General features: G+C 31.4%; 1 protein-coding gene across 2 annotated transcripts; it reads left to right on the top strand.

Annotated features, from left to right (window-relative positions):
• Positions 1-8,356: 8,356 nt before the first annotated feature.
• LOC105108702 (oxysterol-binding protein-related protein 1C-like) lies at positions 8,357-18,127 on the top strand. Of its 2 annotated transcripts, none has more exons than XM_011003111.1 (10): positions 8,357-9,345; positions 9,603-9,959; positions 12,677-12,782; positions 13,533-13,984; positions 15,165-15,320; positions 16,179-16,346; positions 16,410-16,550; positions 16,820-17,050; positions 17,225-17,338; positions 17,625-18,127. In XM_011003111.1, the coding sequence occupies exons 1-10, from the start codon at positions 8,797-8,799 to the stop codon at positions 17,790-17,792; spliced, it is 2,442 nt and encodes an 813-aa protein (XP_011001413.1). In that variant the 5' UTR covers positions 8,357-8,796; the 3' UTR covers positions 17,793-18,127. The 2 variants fall into 2 exon arrangements, with proteins under 2 accessions (XP_011001413.1, XP_011001414.1); XM_011003112.1 differs by lacking the exon at positions 17,625-18,127 and adding an exon at positions 17,488-17,612.
• The last annotated feature ends 3,575 nt before the right edge of the window (positions 18,128-21,702 follow it).

The following is a 21,702-nucleotide window of genomic DNA, read 5'->3' as shown; positions in this document are numbered from 1 at the left end:
AAGAGCGGTCAAAAGAGATGGCACCAGCTGCTCGAAAGTAGATGCGGTCGAATATAATTATACTCAAATCCGGGTTATATTACGCTGTTGTGTTGGGTGATACCGTCGTCTTTCTTGTAGTCGTTGAATGGGGGAGTATTCTCCGTTTCTCTAATAAAAAAATTAAATTGAAGGGTGGTAATGGTATTTTCTTGGACGCGTTATGCTTTATTCACATTCCTTGTACATTTGCATTTTCCCGTTTGCCTTCTTTTTTTTATTCTTTTTTTATAGTTGTTGTTATGGTTTCAGGATGATGAGTTTCTATCACTCGTATATCTATATAAATGTGATAATAATTATTTTATAAAATATTATTTTAAAATATTATTTTTAATATTAACATAAAAATTCTTAATTTTTTTTTAAAATAAATTAATTTTTATCCAACTTTTATTTGGAATACAATATCAAACATTGGCTAAGGCTAAACCATATTCTTGACCACCGTGTGAGCCAAAATTTCTTTTTTATGCTTGTTTTTTCTTCTTTTCTGTGTTAGCAAAAATCATCATATCCGTTTGTATATTCTCATAATATATTTAACTGATTTTCCGAGCAAAGCTACAACCATTGAGAACCAAATAAATATATTATAAAGTTTTGTATGGTGTAGAATTAGAAATTTGGATGATATATTTTAGTGGGAAGGGTTAAAAATGTTTTTTAAAGCAATTATAGGAATAAGTCAAAGCCTTAGTTGCTAGGTTTTGATTGTTTTTTTTTTAGTTCTAGTTTTATTTTTGGATTGAGGTCATTTTTGGGTTTTTTCTGAGGTTTCTATATTTTTTGGGGCAATGTTTTTGGCTACATAATTTAGACCAATTTTGGTTATTCTCTTTGTATTAGTCATTTTGAATGACACCCATAGCCAATAATCTAGATTTATTTTGCTTTAATAACATGTATTTCATAATTTTATTTTTAAAGTTTTGGTTTCAAATTGAAACTTTTTCTAGTCAATTCGTAATGATTTAGTGATAATCAAAGTAAGTAATGATTTAGTGATAATCAAAATAAATAGGTGTCATATCATTGATCCTTGCATGATTTATAATTTTTTTATGCCCTAGTTTTGTTATATTTGGTTTGTGATGAGAGTTAAGCTTTTTGGGTTCGCAAAGAACATTCATTGTGTTCTTTATTTTTTTTTTGTGTTTTATATTTTGTCAAAGAATTTTATGTTTCTCATGTTTTTTTTAATTGAGTCTGTTTTTGTATATTCACTTTGTTTTTTAGTTAAACCAAAGTTTTAGGGTTGGTTCACAGTTAAAATAATGATTTCAAGTCAACTTGATTAGTTTGGTTTTGGGTCACGGAGAAATTAAATGTGAATGTGTTGTCTAAACCAAATATTCTAAAATCACCAATTCAACTGGTAGTTAAGAATTTATTATGGAGGATAACCAAACACGTCAACTAAAGTTCTTATCATCTCAAAAAATGGTTTCATGTGATGTGATCTTGATTTTTTATGTCTCAAGAAGTTTTGTATAGATTCAAAAAGTTTACATAAATATATATTTGTTAAAATTAGATTTAAAATATTTGGAGCTAGCTACTTTATGCATAAATTTATAACAATGTTACATTTGAATTATCTATTTTTTTTTTTTTTGCATAGTCAAGTTCAATTTATGACAATTAACCTAAGGGCGAGTTTTTTTGCAAGTATAGGGGACGAACATAGAGCACTTTCTTTATTATTATTTTTATAATTATTTTATTGTATTATTTCCTTAATTTAAAAAAAAATAGGTTTTGAAGATTTTTAAAAGAGTCTAGCATGTAATCTAATCAAATAAGAATAATTTTTAAGCTGATAATTATATTAGGATGAATTTTTTATAGAAGATTTTGAAAGTTATACTTTCTATATAGAGTTAAAGTTTTATTATTATAAAAAGGTCAGGAAGATTTTCAAATAAAGACCATAATTATTGTTCATGATTTTCTTTATTTTATTTTTTATATTGGGATTTTATTTTCTATTTGAATTAGAACTTGTTTATTATTTTTCTAGTTTTATTTAAGATTGTTTACTAGTATATAAGCAATATAATAAAGATGTAATAGGAACCCTAATTTTTATCCACTACACTAATTATAATGCATTCAAATAAATAACCACAACAAGTATAAATCAGTTCTTATTTAATGTTAACATCAATAAAAATTAATAAAAAAAATATATCATTATAAATTAATAATTAACTTAAACCAAAATGTTTAAAGGATATAATTGTTGGGCAATGTCTTTTTCATGGAAGATTTAAGAATCTTAGCTATACTTCATTTTTTGTTGTTAATTAGCATATGTATACCATAAATATTCTTTATATCCTTGTATGGGGAACTTAGATGTTGTATTGGAATGTATGATCTTCTTAGTTTTTCCTTCATTTATTATTTGTTTTCTATACGAAGTAAGAATAAAAAGAAAAAATACATTGAGATCTAATTTTAAAGTTACTAATTTCATTGTTTTTTCTTATATATATTGTTTTATGCTCTTTTTTTTTTGTTGCTATGAATATGTCATGTATAAAGTGAAAAAGAAAATGTATAAAGATCATCAATGAAGTGACTAATTAGAATGAATTTTTGGATCGAAGTTGTTAATCTTGACGAATACACAACTCAAATGCATAAGATTTAGTGGTTATTACTGTTAGGTTTCTTGAGAGACATATATACAGTGAAAATAATAAATTTAATTATTTTAGGAGTCACAAGGATTTTGTTAGATAAAACCAGAGTCCTTTAGGGTTTATACAAAGATTATCTAAAGATTTTATATTCTTTTTTACTTTGAGTAATTGCTTTAAGATTAGGTTATCGCAAATCACAAGTCATCCAAGTGTCCAACCTTTAATAGTAATTCACATAAATCACAAGTAAAAAATCTCCTAAATCCTTTTAGAAAAGAATAATTGTTATATCTTTGAGTACTAACTCTTTTCTTTTGTGTTTCAGGTGTTTATGTAACTAATGTAGTTTTTCTCTATATAGAAAATAAAAGGCATAATATTATATTTATTGGAAAACATAACAACCTTATAAATGAAAAAAATATCAATTTGTTGCTTAAATAATATTACATATATTATTTTAGGATAATTTTATAAATTTATTTGGTCAAGTTTCTACTTGATTTTTTTCTAATTCTATAATTATAATCCTCTGTATTACTTTTATTATAGTCCATAATTTCTAAAACTTATTTACAATTTCTAAAACTTATTTACAATTAAGTTATTCTTAATTAATTATCCCATTTTAAATTCTAATCAATGGTTCTTATATGTATTACCTATTATGTTTTCTAATAAATTGGCTCAATTATAAATTATAATTTTAAATAAAATAAAATAAAATAAAATAAAATAATTTAATTTATTATCAATTGAATAATTGATTAATTTATATTTGAAGATCAAGTATAATATCTAGCAACCTATAATGATCTCATAAATATTGGAAAAGTCATAAATTGTTTAATTTAACTTTTCAATGACTAGTTACTTAGTATAATTATTATAATTTCATAAAAAATATCTTGATTTAGATATTATAGCATGAAATATGTTTGTTTTGCTCTTAACATTATAGTCATTAATTCTTAGAATAATGTTTGAAATTCTTTTTAAATCTCGTAATCATAACAATTTTATAATTTTTTTTATAAAGTATTTTTGTCTAATAAATTTTATTATTACTCTAAATTCATTAATCAAATATAAATAAATATTAAAAATAATAAATATATTTTACGTGATTATAGATTACGTAAGCAATCCATCGACTATAAAGCATACCCACTAATAATTAATTCATCCTTGATCATCCAATGTGTTATTCACGGAAAAGACAAAAAGGAAGAAGGAAAGGGTAGAAGAAAAAGGTATCAAATGGACCGTCTTCCACCCAGCGACCATGCTAATAGAACGAATATATGAAGAAGCTGAGCATCCGCTTGAAAAAATCTATGCAAAGATTCCTTGCCACAGCGTATGCATCCACTGCACAAAATATCCGACAAAAACATCCATTATATAGAGAAAACCATTTTGTTTGTTTTAATTGTTTTCCTGCCATTAATCTGTCCTCGAACGTACAAAACATGAAAATGGTGCTGAGGACATCGAATTTCCTAAAATGGAAGATACATGACGCCGCAAATGTCAACTCCGAAAACAAAAACGCGGTTTCTAACCCTAGTTTCCGACAGGTCATCAATCGACAAGAACTACTTCCACCCAGCCGAATACTTCACATCTCGTAACTTGTTGATGACCACGGTGCTGCCAATCATGAGTGATCTTTTTTTCTTGTCGGCGCCGAGGGAAGCTCAGCTCAAATTGTAAGAGTTTCGCCTGGCTAGGTTGAGTTTGGGTCATAATAATAATTATTTTATAAAATATTTTTTATTTAAAAATATATTAAAATAATATTTTTTATTTTTTAAAAAAATATTTTTAATATTAGTATATTAAAATGATATAAAAATATCAAATAAATATTAATTTAAAATAAAAAATTAATTTTTTTAAATACTTTTAAAATACAAAAATAAATATGTTTTTAGCTTTTAATGTAATAAATTTTACATGATTACATCAAATTAATGGATATGATGTGGGGCGTGATTACAATAATTCCAAACACAACTATTTTTATTATAATCATTCTTTAATTATTGATTTTTTTTTCTAGAATTAGTTGTTTCTTATTTAATTAGAAAATCATTACTTTCATTTCTGTTTTTATTTTTATTTTCTCTGCTTAACATTATTATAGTTTCTCAGTTCCTGTTTTATCTAAAGAATAATAAGTAGTGTTTAGCATGTGTTGTACACATCCCGTGATTAATTAATGAATATAAATATTGTTTTGCCTAATTGGCAGCTGGCACTGCAACTAAAAGGACTAGCTGCAACCAAAGATTCGAAAGAAGAGCAAAAGGAGCTAGATAAAACTGACAGAGACAAGTAACATTATTCTGACCATGACAATCGAACATTGTAATGCACATCCGATCGAATAATAACAAGGGCATCAATAATTTTTATTTCAAAATATATTTAAATAATATTTTGTTATTTTTTAAAATTTATTTTTGGCATCAACATTTTAAAACAATAAAAAATATTAAAAAAATTATTTTAAAACAAAATAAAATTTAGAATTAAAAAAAAACAATTTGACCACGCACCTAAACAATTGTCTTTACCAAGTCAGCAAAATATTCAGCTTGCAGAATTAGACATTTGCCAACTTATGTCTTGTTTCAAATGGCCAGGCTCTGATTATTCAACAAACCAGGAGGAACGGTTCTGCTACCGCATGGAGATGTTCACCAGACCGTTGACTATTAACATGGCGTGCCCGGGTCTGGAGAGATGGCTGGGAACTGTACTCCCCATCCGTCGCTCCTACACATGCCCATTGAAAATTCATCAAATCTCTTCTACACAATTATTAAATTCTTGAGCCAGATAACTGGACTGGAGCCAAGCAAGCTGACCACGCCATTTCTTATAGAGTTATAATGCCAGTTTTGTCCTTTCAATGCCTGAGATGATATTATTTATGTTTGTAGTAATGGTTTAAAATGTTTTTTATTTAAAATATATTAAAATAATATATTTTTAGTTTTTAAAAATTATTTTTAAAATTAATATATCAAAATAATTTTAAAAAAATACTTGCCAAATGGGTCATTATTATATTTTGTGGCTGTAATTAAGAGGCCTACACACGACTCTTTCATTGATTTCCTTTTCTTTTCTTTTCTTTTATATATATATATATATAACTAGCTCTTAAAATGAATATTTTGTGCATCTTTTATATATATATATATAATTTAAATATATATACCTCTTAAAATGAATTTTTTTATTTTCTTTTTCAGTTCTATTTTTATGCATATAAAAGATTGTAACCTTTTTTTTACATGTGAGATTTGAATAAATAAAATTTAAATATTTTAGATGTCTTTCAATAGTTATGATGTTCTTTATTTTTAAAAATTTTAATTTATAATGAACTCATTATCCTCTACTCTTATATGCTTTAGTTATTACTAGAATTCAATAATTTTTAATAGTTTTGGTTAGAGGTCGAGGGAATCTTTGAGCAAAAAATATTTTAAAAATAGTATGTTGTTTGTATTTTCATTAATTGCTATTATTGAAAGTCCACAATGAAACAACTAGTATAAAAATATTTAAAATTTATAATAAGATGGACCACATATAAAAAGATTTATATATAATGAATTATAGTTTATAACTAAGGTTTGAATTCAAGAACAAGATCCTTTCAGTCTAGGAAGACAGATTAAGAGATTTTTTGAAAAAATAAATAATTTTTGTAGTTAATGTTTTTTATTAATCTTTTCTAGTTTTTTTATTTGAATGAAACAGTTTTTATATTTTTCTTTTCTTATTTGGTATTAATAAAGTTTTTTAATTTTTTATACAAAAAGTTATAATAATCATATGGAAAACGAGACAAACATGAATAAACATAGAATATTTTAAGTGTCTCCTCAGAATTCACGTAGTTATAATATTATTTATCTTTAAAAATTTTAAGTTATAATAAATTTTGTTATTGTTTGGTCTGGATTACATCATGAATCTTTGATATAAGCACCTGATATACTAGAATACAAAGATCATGTCTTCCCTGTATGGTTAAAAATAAGAACAAGAAAGGAAAGAGGAGGAGGAGGAAAAACCATTTCTTTTCATTTTTCTTTGACAAGTCCGTCTATTTTCGTTTTTCAGCTACGAGGGGAGAGGATGAAATTTCATGAACTCTAGTCCATTCACGATTAAGTTAAAAAGTTGTTGACTCAAGATGCTAGCTTGAAAAACAAAGGCTTACGAATCTCGAGTGTTTGGAAACGCAAGTTGGTTTTGATTTATAAAAAGGTTAAATTTTTTTACTTAAAATTAATTTATATATATATATTTTAGATTGTTTTGATATATTAATTTTAAAAATAATTTTTTTTAAAATATTATTTTAATATATTTAAAAATAAAAATAATTTAAAAAACAATCACAATTATACTTTTAAATAGGCGCTACTTAATTATCAAACTGGGACTATTCTATGCCCATTGTTTATTTTAGGAATAGAGTTAATGTCTAGAAGATTGTTCATGATTTTTTTTTTCATTCAATTATAATTATGAATTATCATTTAATTATTTTAAATCTTGAAAAGTTCATCTAAATAAAAAAAAATAATTATTTTGATGTCATCCACCAGCCACAAAATCAATTTCAATTTTGCAGGAGATGGAGCCCAATTATGCTACGCGTCCATGAACAATTTCTGCACTGAAATGGGCAAAACACAGGCAAGGAAGGTTCTATGGTTCCCAACGAGTACGACTTTCAACTTCGGGTTCACGCAGATTTTCTTTCCTCGATTCAGGAGCTATCCATACGTACGAGCTCACACAGTTCCTTGCACGTGCAGATGACATTCGCAATCTCTCCTCCAATTTCCAAGACTTTTGTGCTGTTCACGCTCGTACGAGCTATCCATACGTACGAGCTCACACAGTTCCTTGCACGTGCAGATGACATTCGCAATCTGTCCTCCAATTTACAAGACTTTTGTGCTGTTCACACTCGTAGCTCACTAGCTCCTATGACGTGGTTGTTTATTGTCTAGCTATAGCAATTCACTGTATTATTGACTTGCGGTCAAATCAAATTTTTTTACTAAAACAGAAGGCTAAACAGTAATAATAATAATAATAATAAAATCTCTCCGAGTAAATTTAATATGACCATTGATTTAATAAATTTTAAAAAATAATTAAAAATTAAAAAAATAAAATTAAGAACCAACAAAAATAAATTTTAATAAAAAAATCTAAGATCGTGTGTTGGAGATTTTTTTTCATAAGAATTTCTTTGAAAAAAATAGAATGATGCAACTATATTAATTATAATTTACAATAATCATATTAATATTTTATATTTATGACAATCTAATAGTAAAATATTAGTTTTATTTCATTCAAGCTAAAAAATATCATGAAAAAGTGATATTATTTACTTAAAAAATATTCATGTCATATTTATATTAAAAATTAAATTTACAATACTAACTAAATATGAAAATATAAAAAATAATAAAATATTTTAATATATATTTTTTAAATAAAAAATTCTTCAAAAAATAAAATTTAAAACATGCTATCTCAAGTATCCAACCCGTTCTCCTTCTACAAGTCCCGTCAAACAACCCAACACACGTGTCAGAGTGCATTTACTCCACTTGTCAACATAAAATACTTCACAACACCACCTGTACACCCCGGCGGCGACCTTTACCTGTTTCCCTGCATCTTACCGCATAGAAACGAGACCATTGTAAAAGAAGAGTCGGAGAGTCATAATTCAGTAACCAACCGCTTTTCATTTAAATTTCTTTCGTCTGTGCACAAATCTGAAGGCAAATAATTTTTTTAGGCGGTCACTCTCTCTCCAAAATTTATAGCATTTGATTAGAAATCCTTACTGCCTTCGAAATGATAACCGTCCTTTTATCGACATTCTCTGCAACCGTTCTGGTAACAAAATCCCCGGTTTTCTCTGGTTAAAAATAGCCGTCATGAAAAATGATAGCCTTCTTCTCACTTCCACCACCATCCGCCGCCGCCAAGTCACCATTTCTCCCATAATCACCGGGGTGTCCGTTGTTTTTTGTTGAGAAGTTTCCCCATGCACCCGCTTTGCTGCATCTCCACCGTGTCCGATCACTCACCGGTGAATCTATCCATGGCAGTCACCGTCAGATCCAACCCGGATCCCGGATCAACCACCGTTCAACCAGAGAACCAAAACCACAACAACACTAGTCATTTCTCAAATCACCACCACCATAATCACAGCACCGCCAGCTACTGCAGCAGCAATAACGGAACGGATTGTAACAAAAACAATAGGATGAGTCACCAGAGAGTCTCGTCTGCAAGGGAGCAACCACTTATACAGGTGGATGTGAAGATAAATGATATAGTAGGGAATGGGATTTCGGGGATTTTATATAAGTGGGTGAATTATGGGAAAGGCTGGCGGCCGAGATGGTTTGTTTTGCAAGATGGAGTGTTGTCGTATTATAAAATTCACGGACCTGACAAGATTCTTGTTAATCAAGAGACTGAGAAAGGATCCAAAATTATCGGTGAAGAATCCATGAGACGGATTTCTAGGCCTAAGAATGGGAATTCGCAGAATAGGCGTAAGCCTGTTGGTGAAATTCACCTTAAGGTTTTTCATTGGTTATCCAATCAACTTTCAATATTTGACTTTTTTCTTAATCATCATCATCACCATTTTCTTTTTGGATTTGAATTGTCAATTATTCTTACTGGGAAAAATCTTACTTTCAATGAAAATTGACTGGAATTTTGGGTGTTTAGTATTAGATTACTGGATTTTACTTTCAATAGAAATTGCGACTATGATGTCTTTTGTTTTTTAATGGTTTCTTCCTTTAAGGAATCATTTTTGATTGATGTTGTTAGGTATCTTCGATCCGGGAGAGCAGATCAGATGACAAGAGGTTCTCAATATTTACCGGCACAAAGAGGCTGCACCTGAGAGCAGAGACACGTGAGGATCGCTTGGCATGGATGGAAGCATTGCAGGCTGTGAAGGATATGTTCCCTCGTATGTCTAACAGTGAACTAATGGGTCCTATGGACAGTGTGGCAGTCTCAACTGAGAAGCTCAGGCAGCGGCTTCAAGAAGAGGGAGTGAGGGAGGAGTTGATACTGGACAGTGAGCAGATCATGAGGAGTGAGTTTGCCGCTCTGCAGAACCACATAGTGCTCCTCAAGCAGAAGCAATTGCTTCTCATTGACACACTTCGCCACTTAGAGGTACATGTATTGAAAAGTGGAAAAAGAAAATGGCATTCAAATTCGTAATTCAACTTCTGCTTTTACAGTTTCTTCTACCATGCAGAGTTGTGCAAATTCCATTTGATTTCTCTAGATTATAGAAGTAAATTATCTATAGAAGGTGGGGGTGTTTTTGTGATTTCTTTTGCGTCTGTGTTGATATGTAGGGATTTACTTTGTTGATTCTTTTACGTGATTATTCTGTATAGAGCATTTGTAGAGGTTTTATTTCTCAACATTTTTGCATTGTTTCAAGCAATAATCAATTATTTTTTATTCCTTCTGGAAAAAAGATTTGATTAGGATTTAATGTGAAAATGCTAGATTGGAAATTACTTACAAAATTCTTGTTTTTATAGTTCAGGTTTTCCATTATAATCTACCAGTTAGTATAGGAGCCTCCTCATCATGTGTCTTTTTGGTCACAGCCTGTGAACCTACCATAATGGTTAAAATGAAACGAGGTACACCATTAATTACTTAGTAGCAGAGTCCTTTCCAGAGAACATATTTTACAGAGTACAAGGTCATGCATACTAACCATTTATATTGAGTTTGATTTGTTTGTAACATGATTTATACATCCAGTGTATTTTCTTCTTGAATGTGCATTTTATAGTTCATATTGTTTTTTAGTTTTTATTGTGTATATGTAATTTGGGTCTCTTAATGATTGCAAACTTTTATAGATGCCCATAGTTACATTTTAAAATAAATTTTATATTTTAAAGTTAATTTCTATTTGTTTTTCACAAATGTAACGAGGTACCTTTGCCAATATGTTCTTTTAGAGACCACCATCTTATTTTTACCTGACTGTAATTAATGTCTCGAAAAGAAAAGAAAAGAAAAAACTAGTATATTAGATTTTCAGTTTAGCAGCAGAAGTTTTTAGGAAGTTATTTCAATATGGTTGCTTTGACAACATTAAAAATGGTAAAAGAAACAGTGATGTTTGGGGATCAGGTGATTGTCTCAGGGCAGATAGTGTTTGTAATGGTGTCATTTTTTACTAGTTGTTTTGGAAGTCCGAGAAGCAAATACATGTGATGAGAATGTCTTCACCAAGTGCTATGGTATTTGACCCGAGTCAGTTTGTCCAGTCTAGAGATTTTTCTTTCCACTGAGCTGAGTTTTTAAGCAATTTATTTAGTTCTGACGATATACATGCACAACATAGGCTGGGGACTTGTTTATCCATACAGTCTTTGTGCATAGGGTATGCATTTTGTATTGCTACACAGATACATGCCAATCATTACTTCACTTTTTCTTCAGGAAAATATTATTGAAGTTTTGGGTTTGGCATTGAGGTCTGCAGGAGTGGCTCCTGCAAGTTAACTATTGCCATCATCGCTCAGCCTATAGAAAAATTATCCTTAAGTTCACTTCCTCAATAAGCTGTCCAACTTTTATGCTACCTTTTTTTTCTGAACTTGGCATTGTATGACAGATGCTACTGAAGCTGGTGAGTGTTGCAAGCAAACTGATCTTGGTTTTCCTATGGTGGAACTTGTAGTCCCACCAACAAACTTCACTCACAATGACTGCTAGGAAGATTTTTACGACTTCGAAATCTATATTTAAGGTTACATGTTTGAAGGATTGCTTTCATTTTCCACTCAGTGAGGATCGTAGTGCAACTTTCCAGTATTTCTGAAGTCTTATAATTGGATTTGCGATGTTTCTTGCTAAATTATATATCTGGAGTGATGGGATTTTTAATTTTTTGTAAGTCGAACCTTGTCGTATTTTGAAAAGGTTTTTTATTGCATTAGATTCTTTCGGGCCTTGTTGTGTTCTATTAGAGATTTCCTTGAATTTGAACAACTTACATGCTACATCCCCCTTTGGAAAAGCAAGTCTGCTTCATCTTTATGTATCTTTTCTAAATAATTTTACTGGTTACAAAAAAGAGCAGATTTACATGTTAAGGACTGCTCTGATTATAGGAGAAAAATAAACATAAAAGCTGGATCACACATTCTGTTATTTACTGGGAGGTATAGGGCAGAGAATTTCTCAACTTATTGCAGTAGGAAGGAGAGATCAAAGTTCCATATTTGTTGTTTTCTCTCCCATCATCAGATTATCATCCTAAATCCCACATTTTCTCTGTTGTTTACTGGGAGGTATGGGGTAGAGAATTGCTCAACCTATTGTGGTAGAAAGGAGAGGTCAAATTTCAATATTTGTTGTTTTCTCTCCCATCATGAGATTATTATCCTAAATGTAAGACTGCAAAGTGCTTAGAACTTGATTTGAGGGTTTTTGAACATTTTATGTATCAAACAGATTTGATGTTATATCTGAAGCTAAGGACTGATTGCCATTGTATCCTTTTTTTTTTTTTAATATCATACCACTGTTTCCATAAGGGTCCATGCTTACTATGTAAATAGCTGTGAGGTGCATACACCTCTCTGATGCTTGAATTGCTGATTTGCTTTCCGTTCCCTTCCATGCAATATGAATATTTGTTTCTATTTGATGAATTGGATGATGATTTTAAATTCTAGTGTTCTATTACACAATGATTTTTTTTCAGTTAATGATTATGTGAGTATTTTGAATGCATGCTTACTTTCAATTAAAGTTTTTAGACTAAATATGTTTGTCTGATTCTGTTACACAGTTATCCATTTTATACATTTCCATGTTTAACCAGGGAACTGCTTTTGTATTGTGTTATGTAGACAGAAAAGGTTGACTTGGAGAATACAGTAGTTGATGAGAGCCGAAGGCAGTTGAACGATCAAGGCACAACATCTTCTTCTATTCTGAGACAATACAAGTCTAGTGGTAAGTTCTGTAATAAAAAAAAAATCATCAGAAAAGAGTTGATTTTGTAAGCCACTATGATTTATACCAAGCGCCCATGCCTGAATGGTTTTTAGAATCAGCCATTAAGTTCCAGTTGTTGTCCAGTATATTCTTTTATTACCACATAAATGAGCTCAGCATTTCTTGATTACCTGAATATGAACGAGGTTGTCATGAGAATATCATGCCTTAGTACTAAAGATCTGAAGACTGGTTTGGTATCTGTTTCTCATCAAGCTACTCTATGGCATGTATCTGACTGAAAAGTGATATTTGCTTAACAATAAAACCTGTAAGACACAACAGCCTCTGTCAGAAGGTCATGATATTATGACTTGGAATCTGGGATTATTTCTACCTCCTAAACTGAACAACATAAGCTGTAATTGGTAGCATTTAGCATCTAGCCTCCTGGTCTGGCTGTCATGTTCTTCTTATGAACATAATGATTGCTTGTATCATGGTATTATGCCAAATCAACTTGTAACAGTGGGTTCTCTCTTTTTTCATTTTTGTGCAGCACATTGTAAATGCTGGTACTGTATGAAATCTGAATGTGGAAATGCTTTTTTTTTTCCCTTTCATTCTCCTCTTTCGTCATTATGGTGGTTCAATTCTAGTGTTAATCATGTTTGAAATTGGTTTGTCTTTTTTTTTTTTTTAATTTATCATCTTCCCTAGCCCTGTGAATGCTTTGGAATTTTATTCTCATTTTTTTCTTTTTTTCAGAAGCAAGTGTCAGTGAATCCGATGATGATAATAATGAAAGAGTTGATGGTGCAGAAGAAGAAACAGATGATGATGAGAATGCGTTCTTTGATACTCGTGATTTTCTATCATCAGGTTCTTTCAAAAGTAATGAGTCTGATTTTCGGCCATCATCATTCTCTTCAGATGATGAAGGGTTTTTTGCTCTTGAATCAGAAGATGGCATTGATCCTTTGATTAGGTCTGTTGGATCAAACCATCCTTACATTAAGCGTCGTAAGAAATTACCTGATCCAATTGAAAAAGAAAAAGGTGTGAGTCTATGGTCGATGATTAAGGATAACATTGGGAAGGACCTAACCAAAGTTTGTCTTCCTGTTTACTTCAATGAGCCTCTCTCTTCATTACAAAAATGCTTTGAAGATTTGGAATATTCATATCTTCTTGATCGGGCATATGAATGGGGAAAACAGGTAAGTTTAAGTATTGGAGTTCTGTGCTATTCTTTTTTCTCCACAAATAGCTAGGCAGTCTCATTCTTGGTTATGCATGTCACTTTAACAATGCCGGGGGACTTGACACTTGGTTTTTTCTATATCACTTTGATGCAAATCTATCGTTTGCTTATTTTAAGTTGCTGCTGTTTCTTCTGTAAATTTAGGTTACATTTCTCAGATGATTTGCTGTTTCTTCCAGCAATTAATTTTTCAGTTACCTGACACCAGGAAAATTCAAGTAATGTAGTTTGAATTCTGAGAGGATTATTGGATCATGTGCATTTTGGCATATGATAGAATATCCTTTCATCTAATTTTTAGATATAAATCGCATGACTCATTAAGATTTACAGTAATTGGTACTTTTTTTACCTACTTTCCATCTCACAAACCCATTGATTTTGCATAAAACTCTGATTCAGCATCTTAGAGTGGATATAATTTTCCTGGAAAATAGGTTAAACCCAGGGGCAGCGATTAAGCTTCTTTGAGGGGACCATGTCCCCAAAATTTTTTCAGAATATCTCTAAGTACTTATAAAATCTCATGATAACTCTAATTTGGCTCCCCCAACTATTTACTTCACCCTCCGCCGCTGGTTGAACCATAGTCAATCCTGGATTGTGGCAATCTGATTTTGCCAGCATAAGAGTTTGCCTTTCAAATTTACAATTGACTCTTCAATGGAGCAGGGTCAAGAAGATTCTCATGCTCATATTTTTAGTTTGTGGTGAGAGTATGCATGTTGCTTGACGTCTTTTTGTAGGATAGGTTACAAACCATCATTTCATTTCACGTATGAACTTCCCTTTGACCTGTACATCCAAGAATGCATCCTGTGGAGTGCTTCTCTTAGATGTTAGATATTCAATGCCCCCACCCCCAACCAAAAAAAAAAAAGGTTGGCACAGATGGGCCTCCTGATTTGTTTTTCTCATGTGAACCCGCTGCATTCAGTTTCATGTTCACACTTGGTCTCCAATTGTTGTCTCATGTTTTTTATGAGATAATCCTGTGCAGCTCTTACCTTTTTGATCCATTGTGTGCTTATTGTTCACACTTATTCCATAGTAGCCTCCAATGGTTGCATCTTATGAGATAACCTCTTCTGCATTTACCTTTTTAACCCTTGGTCATTGAATTTCTTTGTCTACAGGGTAATAGTCTTATGAGGATTCTTAACGTGGCTGCTTTTGCTGTTTCTGGATATGCTTCAACTGAAGGAAGAATTTGCAAACCATTTAATCCATTATTAGGGGAAACATATGAGGCCGACTATCCAGATAAAGGCCTCCGGTTTTTCTCAGAGAAGGTTTGTTATCAACTTCTGAAGGTTCAAAATTAACTGCTTGACATGATCTATATTCTCTTCTAATCTTTGTGCATAAATACATGATAATAGCATGAGCACAACGAATCCTAAATTTTGATTCAAAGATGATCTCATAAAAAACAAAAAGAAGAAGAAGAAGAAAAGGTTAACCTGCTATTTGGTGCATGTTGAGCAAGTTACTGTATAATGACTTCATATTGCAGCACCAATGCGACTATAGGGATTATTACCAAGGGGAAGGTGGGGTTCTGGGGGTTCAAATCTCCCTAATGGGAAACACTTTGAACTAAATAGTATGATACCATGTCCAGAGTGCAGGGGGTGCTGGTTTTATTATTTTTGTGCAATGGAGAAAATGTTGGGCAATGATGAGGAACCTTATTACAGCGAAGAAACAAAATAAATTTGTAGACTTCATGATGGTTAATTAACCATGAGGACTGTATCATAATATAATCGGGGGAGTTTCAAAGGAAAATGGTAGATGTTGTCTTAACTTTTGATGGATTACAGCGAAGAAACAAGATAAATATGTAGACTTCATGATGGTTAATTAACCATGAGGACTGTATCATAATATAATCGGGGGAGTTTCAAAGGAAAATGGTAGATGTTGTCTTAACGTTTGGTGGATAAATTAGCACAGATCTGTTATGATGCAAGAGCCAGAACTAGATCTTGTGGTTTTCCACTCTATCTTCTCACTCTCCCCTAGAAGATTCTTATTTATCACCGCTTTCACACAAGTGGGTAAATTTTATTATTTTGGCTGTGATTCTTTTTCTTCTTTCATTGTCAAGTATCCAGTAGCTTATTGTTGTGTAACTTCTATGTCAGGTCAGTCATCACCCCATGATTGTTGCATGCCATTGTGAGGGTACAGGATGGAAATTTTGGGGCGATAGCAATCTCAAAAGCAAATTTTGGGGTCGCTCGATTCAGCTTGATCCCGTTGGAGTTCTGACTTTGGAATTTGATGATGGAGAAGTCTTTCAGTGGAGTAAGGTATAAGTCAAGACTTTTTTTTCCCTGTTATGTTCCTGTTTGAAAATAGTCATTTTATTTCAGGTTACAACATCAATATACAACCTTATACTTGGAAAACTGTACTGTGATCACTATGGTACAATGCGCATAGAAGGAAATCGTGAGTATTCATGCAAGCTGAAATTTAAGGAGCAGTCTATTATAGACCGAAATCCTCACCAGGTACGTGCTATCTTATCTTTCTCAAATGATTGTTCCAGATGTTCTGTTATGTATATGTATATGACTTTGCCACAATTTTTCCTGGTTGGCTCCATAAACGGGAAGCAAAATAATCTGCCTAATGCTATTGGGAAATTGAACTTGTAGCTTCACATACTTTGCTTTATGAATTTTCTTTTGGTTTTATGAAATCATCTATTAGTGGTAGCCAATGTTTGTTGGTATTAGTTATAACATGGAATATCATCAGTAACAAACTTGATTTTCAGGTACAAGGAATGGTTCAAGACAAGCATGGTAGAACAGCGGCAACTCTTTTTGGAAAATGGGATGAGAGCATGTATTACATGAATGATGATTTCTCTGGGAAGGGAAAGGGGTTCGAGTCTATGAAAGAAGCCCATATGCTGTGGAGGCGAAGTAAACCCCCCAGATTTCCCACTAGATACAATTTAACACGCTTTGCCATGACATTGAACGAGCTTACCCATGGACTTAAGGTAGTTGTTATGTTAATAGCAATTCTGTGCTTGGTTTTCTTGCTCGTTTGGCAACACAAAAAATCTAGCTTCCAGTGCTCTTGAACATACATGCTCATTGAATCATGATTCAACCCTTTTTTATTAACTTTTCCAGTTCATTGGTTTTGATTCCTAATCTCATCTTATGTGCAGGAAAAGCTGCCTCCTACAGATTCAAGGCTTAGACCTGACCAAAGATACTTGGAAAATGGTGAATTTGATATGGCAAATTCAGAGAAACTGCGATTAGAGCAACGTCAGCGCCAGGTAACTTGCATGCTGTTTTTTTCAATTCCAGGATTCTGTCTAAGAACTTGGATGATTAGGCATCATTCCTAAGGTTGGACTGTTTGACATCTAGACAGTTCCAGGCTTTGATCTTACAGGGATTGGTTTTGATTTTTTTTCCCTTCCAGGGAATTTTTCTTCTCTGAGAGGGTTTACCAAATACAGGGGGGTCTTTCTACATTTATCTGTTGATGTGCTTTGTCAGCTTTTTCTTGATGTGGTTTTGATGGTAATTTGATGAAATACTGTTTTATATGGATTCCAGGCCCGAAATATGCAGGAGAGGGGCTGGAAACCACGGTGGTTTGCAAAGGATAAAGGAAGTGATACATACCGTTATGTTGGCGGGTATTGGGAGGCCAGAGACCGGGGAAATTGGGATTCATGCCCTGATATATTTGGCCAGATTCCTACCGATCAGGTCTTTGATTAAATCACTATCGCCTCTTCTCGATTCATTTTTTTTGGTGTAGCGAGTGAACGAATGCTGGTGTGAGCAGTCCAGCTGCCCCCAAGATTTCCATTGCAAGTAAAAATTAAAACCAGTCAATAAAAGGATTTTTTTTTTTTGTCACTTCCCGCGTCCATCATATACTAATCGAAATCCTGCCACTGGTGGTCCGGGCGGAACCTGGCCCCCTAAAAATGGGAATGCATGTCTGTGCTATACATTTAGTTTCCTGTATTTTGTGATCGCATTTCACATATATGGTCTACACATGCGTCTAATAGAGTTGTGCCACCAGCTAAATTTCTCACTATTAGCTTCTTAATGTACCTGTATTCCTCTCGTTTCTCCATGGCACAGAATTCTCCTAATGTCCACTCTTGTGTTGATTTTAGGGTGGTTACTGGAAACTTGACGTCTTTTTCTGTTGAAAGGTTTGAGATAATTCAAATGCTTGAAATAACAGGGTGATAGATGCAGTCCACAACAGGTTTAATGATGCATTTGTTTTTGTGGTTTAATCATGTTGTTGAAAACTTTGAATTTTTTTTTAAATTAATTTTTTAGATGTTTTCAAATCTTTTTGATATAATATAGTGATATTTAAGGTTTTTAAATGAAAATTATTTTTAAAAATAACATAACATATTTATATTTGTATTTTTTATTCTACCTAACTAATAGTTATATTTTTAAAAGTCTATTCAATGTTGAATGTAAAGGATATTTAGAAGTGAGGTAGAAATTGTTTTTTAAAGTATTTTTTTATTTAAAATATATTAAAATAATATATTTTTTTATTTTTTAAAAATTATTTTTCACATTAATATATTAAAATAATTTAAAAACATAAAAATATATATATTAATTTAAAATAAAATAAATTTTAAAATTTAAAATTTTTTACCAGCACTTTCAACCTCAGCGTAGAACACTGCTGTAATCTTTCGACCCGTCAACACTTAGATTTCTTGCATGGATCTCATCTGGCTACTAACCTAACCCAGGAGGATAAAACCTAAAATCTCTTCCTCTTTTCTCCAGGAAAAGCTGCCTCCTCCAGATTCAAAGCATATGAGATGACGCAATTAGGGTTGTGTTCCGATGCTATAAGACAGCAGCCACAAACCGAAGTTCTCCGCTCCGCATTCCTTGCGAGATAGATTGATTAGATGGGTGGATAAGTGACCTAACATCTCCCATATACCTCCTGCATGATCTAACCGTCTAATCAATCTTGATCGTTCGATCTCTCGTTTTAGACAGGCCTCGTCTTCTGAACTTATCCAATCCAACCAATCAGCCGGCCGAACAACAAAAAGGACAACATTTTAGGGGGTTTATGCAAGGTTGCCTAACATCAGAATATCAGATTCTTGTTATTTTGGATTGTCGGCGATGGTTCTTTCTAAAATCGGATATTTTAGGCTACTGGAACAAACAAAAAAACAAAATTAAATCTTTGTTAAATAACATAACCGTAAATTTTGTGACCAAATAGCATAAATAGTTTTTTTCGTGATTTCAAAACATAATATATAAGAAATTTATAATTAAAAAACATGACAGTAGAAAAAAATCATATTTATAAGACACAACTTCCTCATATATCATATTTACAAAACATAATTTTCTCATTTGTTGCTATATCTGTATTATTGAAGGGAATTGTTCACCGTGTTTGTCTTGATCTATTTCCAACAAGAGATATCTTCGTTTCATGTGATTATTTGTAAGATTATGATTTTTAATTTTAGTACTTTAAATATTTTAGTATTCCAAATTATATTAGAAAAACCTTAATCTCAACTTAACATATCCAAAAAAATTATAAACAAAATTAAAAATATACTAAAAAACTAAAATTAACCACAAGCTCATAATTAGCAAAACAACAAGATATAAAACTCATAAATTAATAAAAAAATACATATAAAACATATAAGTAAGTCTATCTATTTAGGCCTACATTATTTATCAGTTTATCAACAGCATGATTGTCTCATGTCTAAGTGAGTTTATTGACACGACGAAAAGATTGATGTCTTCTCCCAAGTGTAGAAGTGTCGAAGTAATAAATAACCCGACAAAACCAAGGTCGAATCACAGGGAGATTAATTGTACAAATTATAAATAACAATAATACAACAACAAGAATAACAACAACAACAACAACAATAACAATAATAATAATAACAATAATAGTAATAATAATAGTAGTAATAATAATAATAAAGAAAAAGAAGGAGAAGAAGAAGAAGAAGATGAGAACTTTGAGATGAAATATTAATGTAACGATTAAATAATGATAATAAACAATGTCAAGGTTAGAGGATCCACTAATGGTATGTCAAACAAGTATAGTATAAACTCTTATTATTCAATTGAAAACCACACACAAAGGAGATTCCAATCAGATTATAGATTGTTAACATGATTACATTAGTCATCTTATTCAATTAATGCTAATACTTGTAAATGTCGTCAAGCATTTATGATTATAACTTATGTTAACAACAAATCAAGTTCCTTTCATAGCTCAGGTGTTGGTTATACCATACAGTATGGTCTATGAAAGTGCCAAGCATTTGTTGTACCAAGTGTTATACAATATAAATCAAGATTAGTCATTTAACAAGCAAAGTATTAAAGAGTGAACAAGATAACAAATATAAAACATGTTAGTATCAAACATTAAAGTCCATATTAAGTTTATACTATACTTATTCTTACACCATTAGTGTAACCTTTTCACCTTGACATAATAAACTTAGCTAGACATAATGAAACAAATAAAAATAGATAAACAAAATAAGAACATAAATAAAATAAAAGTTAACTAAGTAAAGAAAAGGAAATGAAAGGCATAAACTTGATATTAATGAAAGCAAAGCATAAATATTACAAAAAATACAAAAAGAAAAAGCAAGAGCATGATCTTGATCTAGAGACTAAGATGCCTAAATGCATGGCAAATGCCTCCTTTTATAGGCCAAAATTGAAAACTATTGATTTGATGACTAATTGATGAGTGGGTGACCAATTCTTGACTTGGTGACAATCCTTATCTTCTCTTGTCTGCCCAAAACTTCATTGATAACGTCAAAATTAGAGCCACTTTAAAACATGAAAGTTGTAGGAAATTGTCTCAGCTTTCTTATGTAAAAAATTCAGCTTATTTCGACTTCTAAAACTCTAGATATGGCCAAAATACTGAACAGTACTCGGGCTGGAGGACAGATTCGGGCTTCTTTGTTGTTACTACAATTTGGACTTGAAAATGACCTTTTTAGATCTTGGGCTCCATATGAAAGTTGTAGGCCTATGTCTTACCTTTCCATCCATGTAAAGTAGACCTAAATCTAAGATCTATAGCTCCAGATATGACCCAATTACTGAATAGTATTTCGGTTTGGATTGCACCGACATCTCTTTTCTAAGTTTGGTCATCTCTTTGCCCTTGCAATTTAAGTTCTTATAGTCATCAATCAATCCTTTCATTTATGTGATAGGCCTGCATTTAAAATGAACATTTACCACAAATTAAAGGTTTCTTATATTATTAGATATATTATTATAAAACATGCTTTAGTTAAGGAGTCATTGATACTTTAAGTGCAGAATGATGATATAAAACCTTGATAAAAATGCACTTTTAAGTACTAATCATACCCCCCAACCAGCTTATTACTAGTCCCTAGTAATCAAAGCGTTAAAATAGAAAAACAATTTGTAAATTCCATAAGGCAAGGTATTCATCATTCAACTTCCATTAATCTATCCAGATAAACAAACTCTCATTAAATTTATATATCTGCTCAATATCTCTTAATAAGATATTAATAAACCTTTCTTTTGTGCTCAATATATCAACACATAATTATGGAGCTTTTCT

The sequence above is a fragment of the Populus euphratica genome, unplaced genomic scaffold, assembly GCF_000495115.2.
Source record: "Populus euphratica unplaced genomic scaffold, PopEup_1.0 scaffold528.1, whole genome shotgun sequence".
Lineage (NCBI taxonomy): Eukaryota > Viridiplantae > Streptophyta > Magnoliopsida > Malpighiales > Salicaceae > Populus > Populus euphratica.
The sequence above is the reverse complement of the archived record's forward strand: the minus strand, read 5'-3'. Positions and strand labels throughout refer to the sequence as shown.

What these genes read in the sequence shown, in the direction of transcription:
- LOC105108702 (XM_011003111.1), top strand. Translation starts at nt 8,797, where the DNA reads ATGCACCCGCTTTGCTGCATCTCCACCGTGTCCGATCACTCACCGGTG. An exon ending in ACACACTTCGCCACTTAGAG is followed by an intron (nt 9,960 to 12,676) that starts GTACATGTATTG and finishes TGTGTTATGTAG; the next exon opens with ACAGAAAAGGTTGACTTGGA. An exon ending in CATATGAATGGGGAAAACAG is followed by an intron (nt 13,985 to 15,164) that starts GTAAGTTTAAGT and finishes CTTTGTCTACAG; the next exon opens with GGTAATAGTCTTATGAGGAT.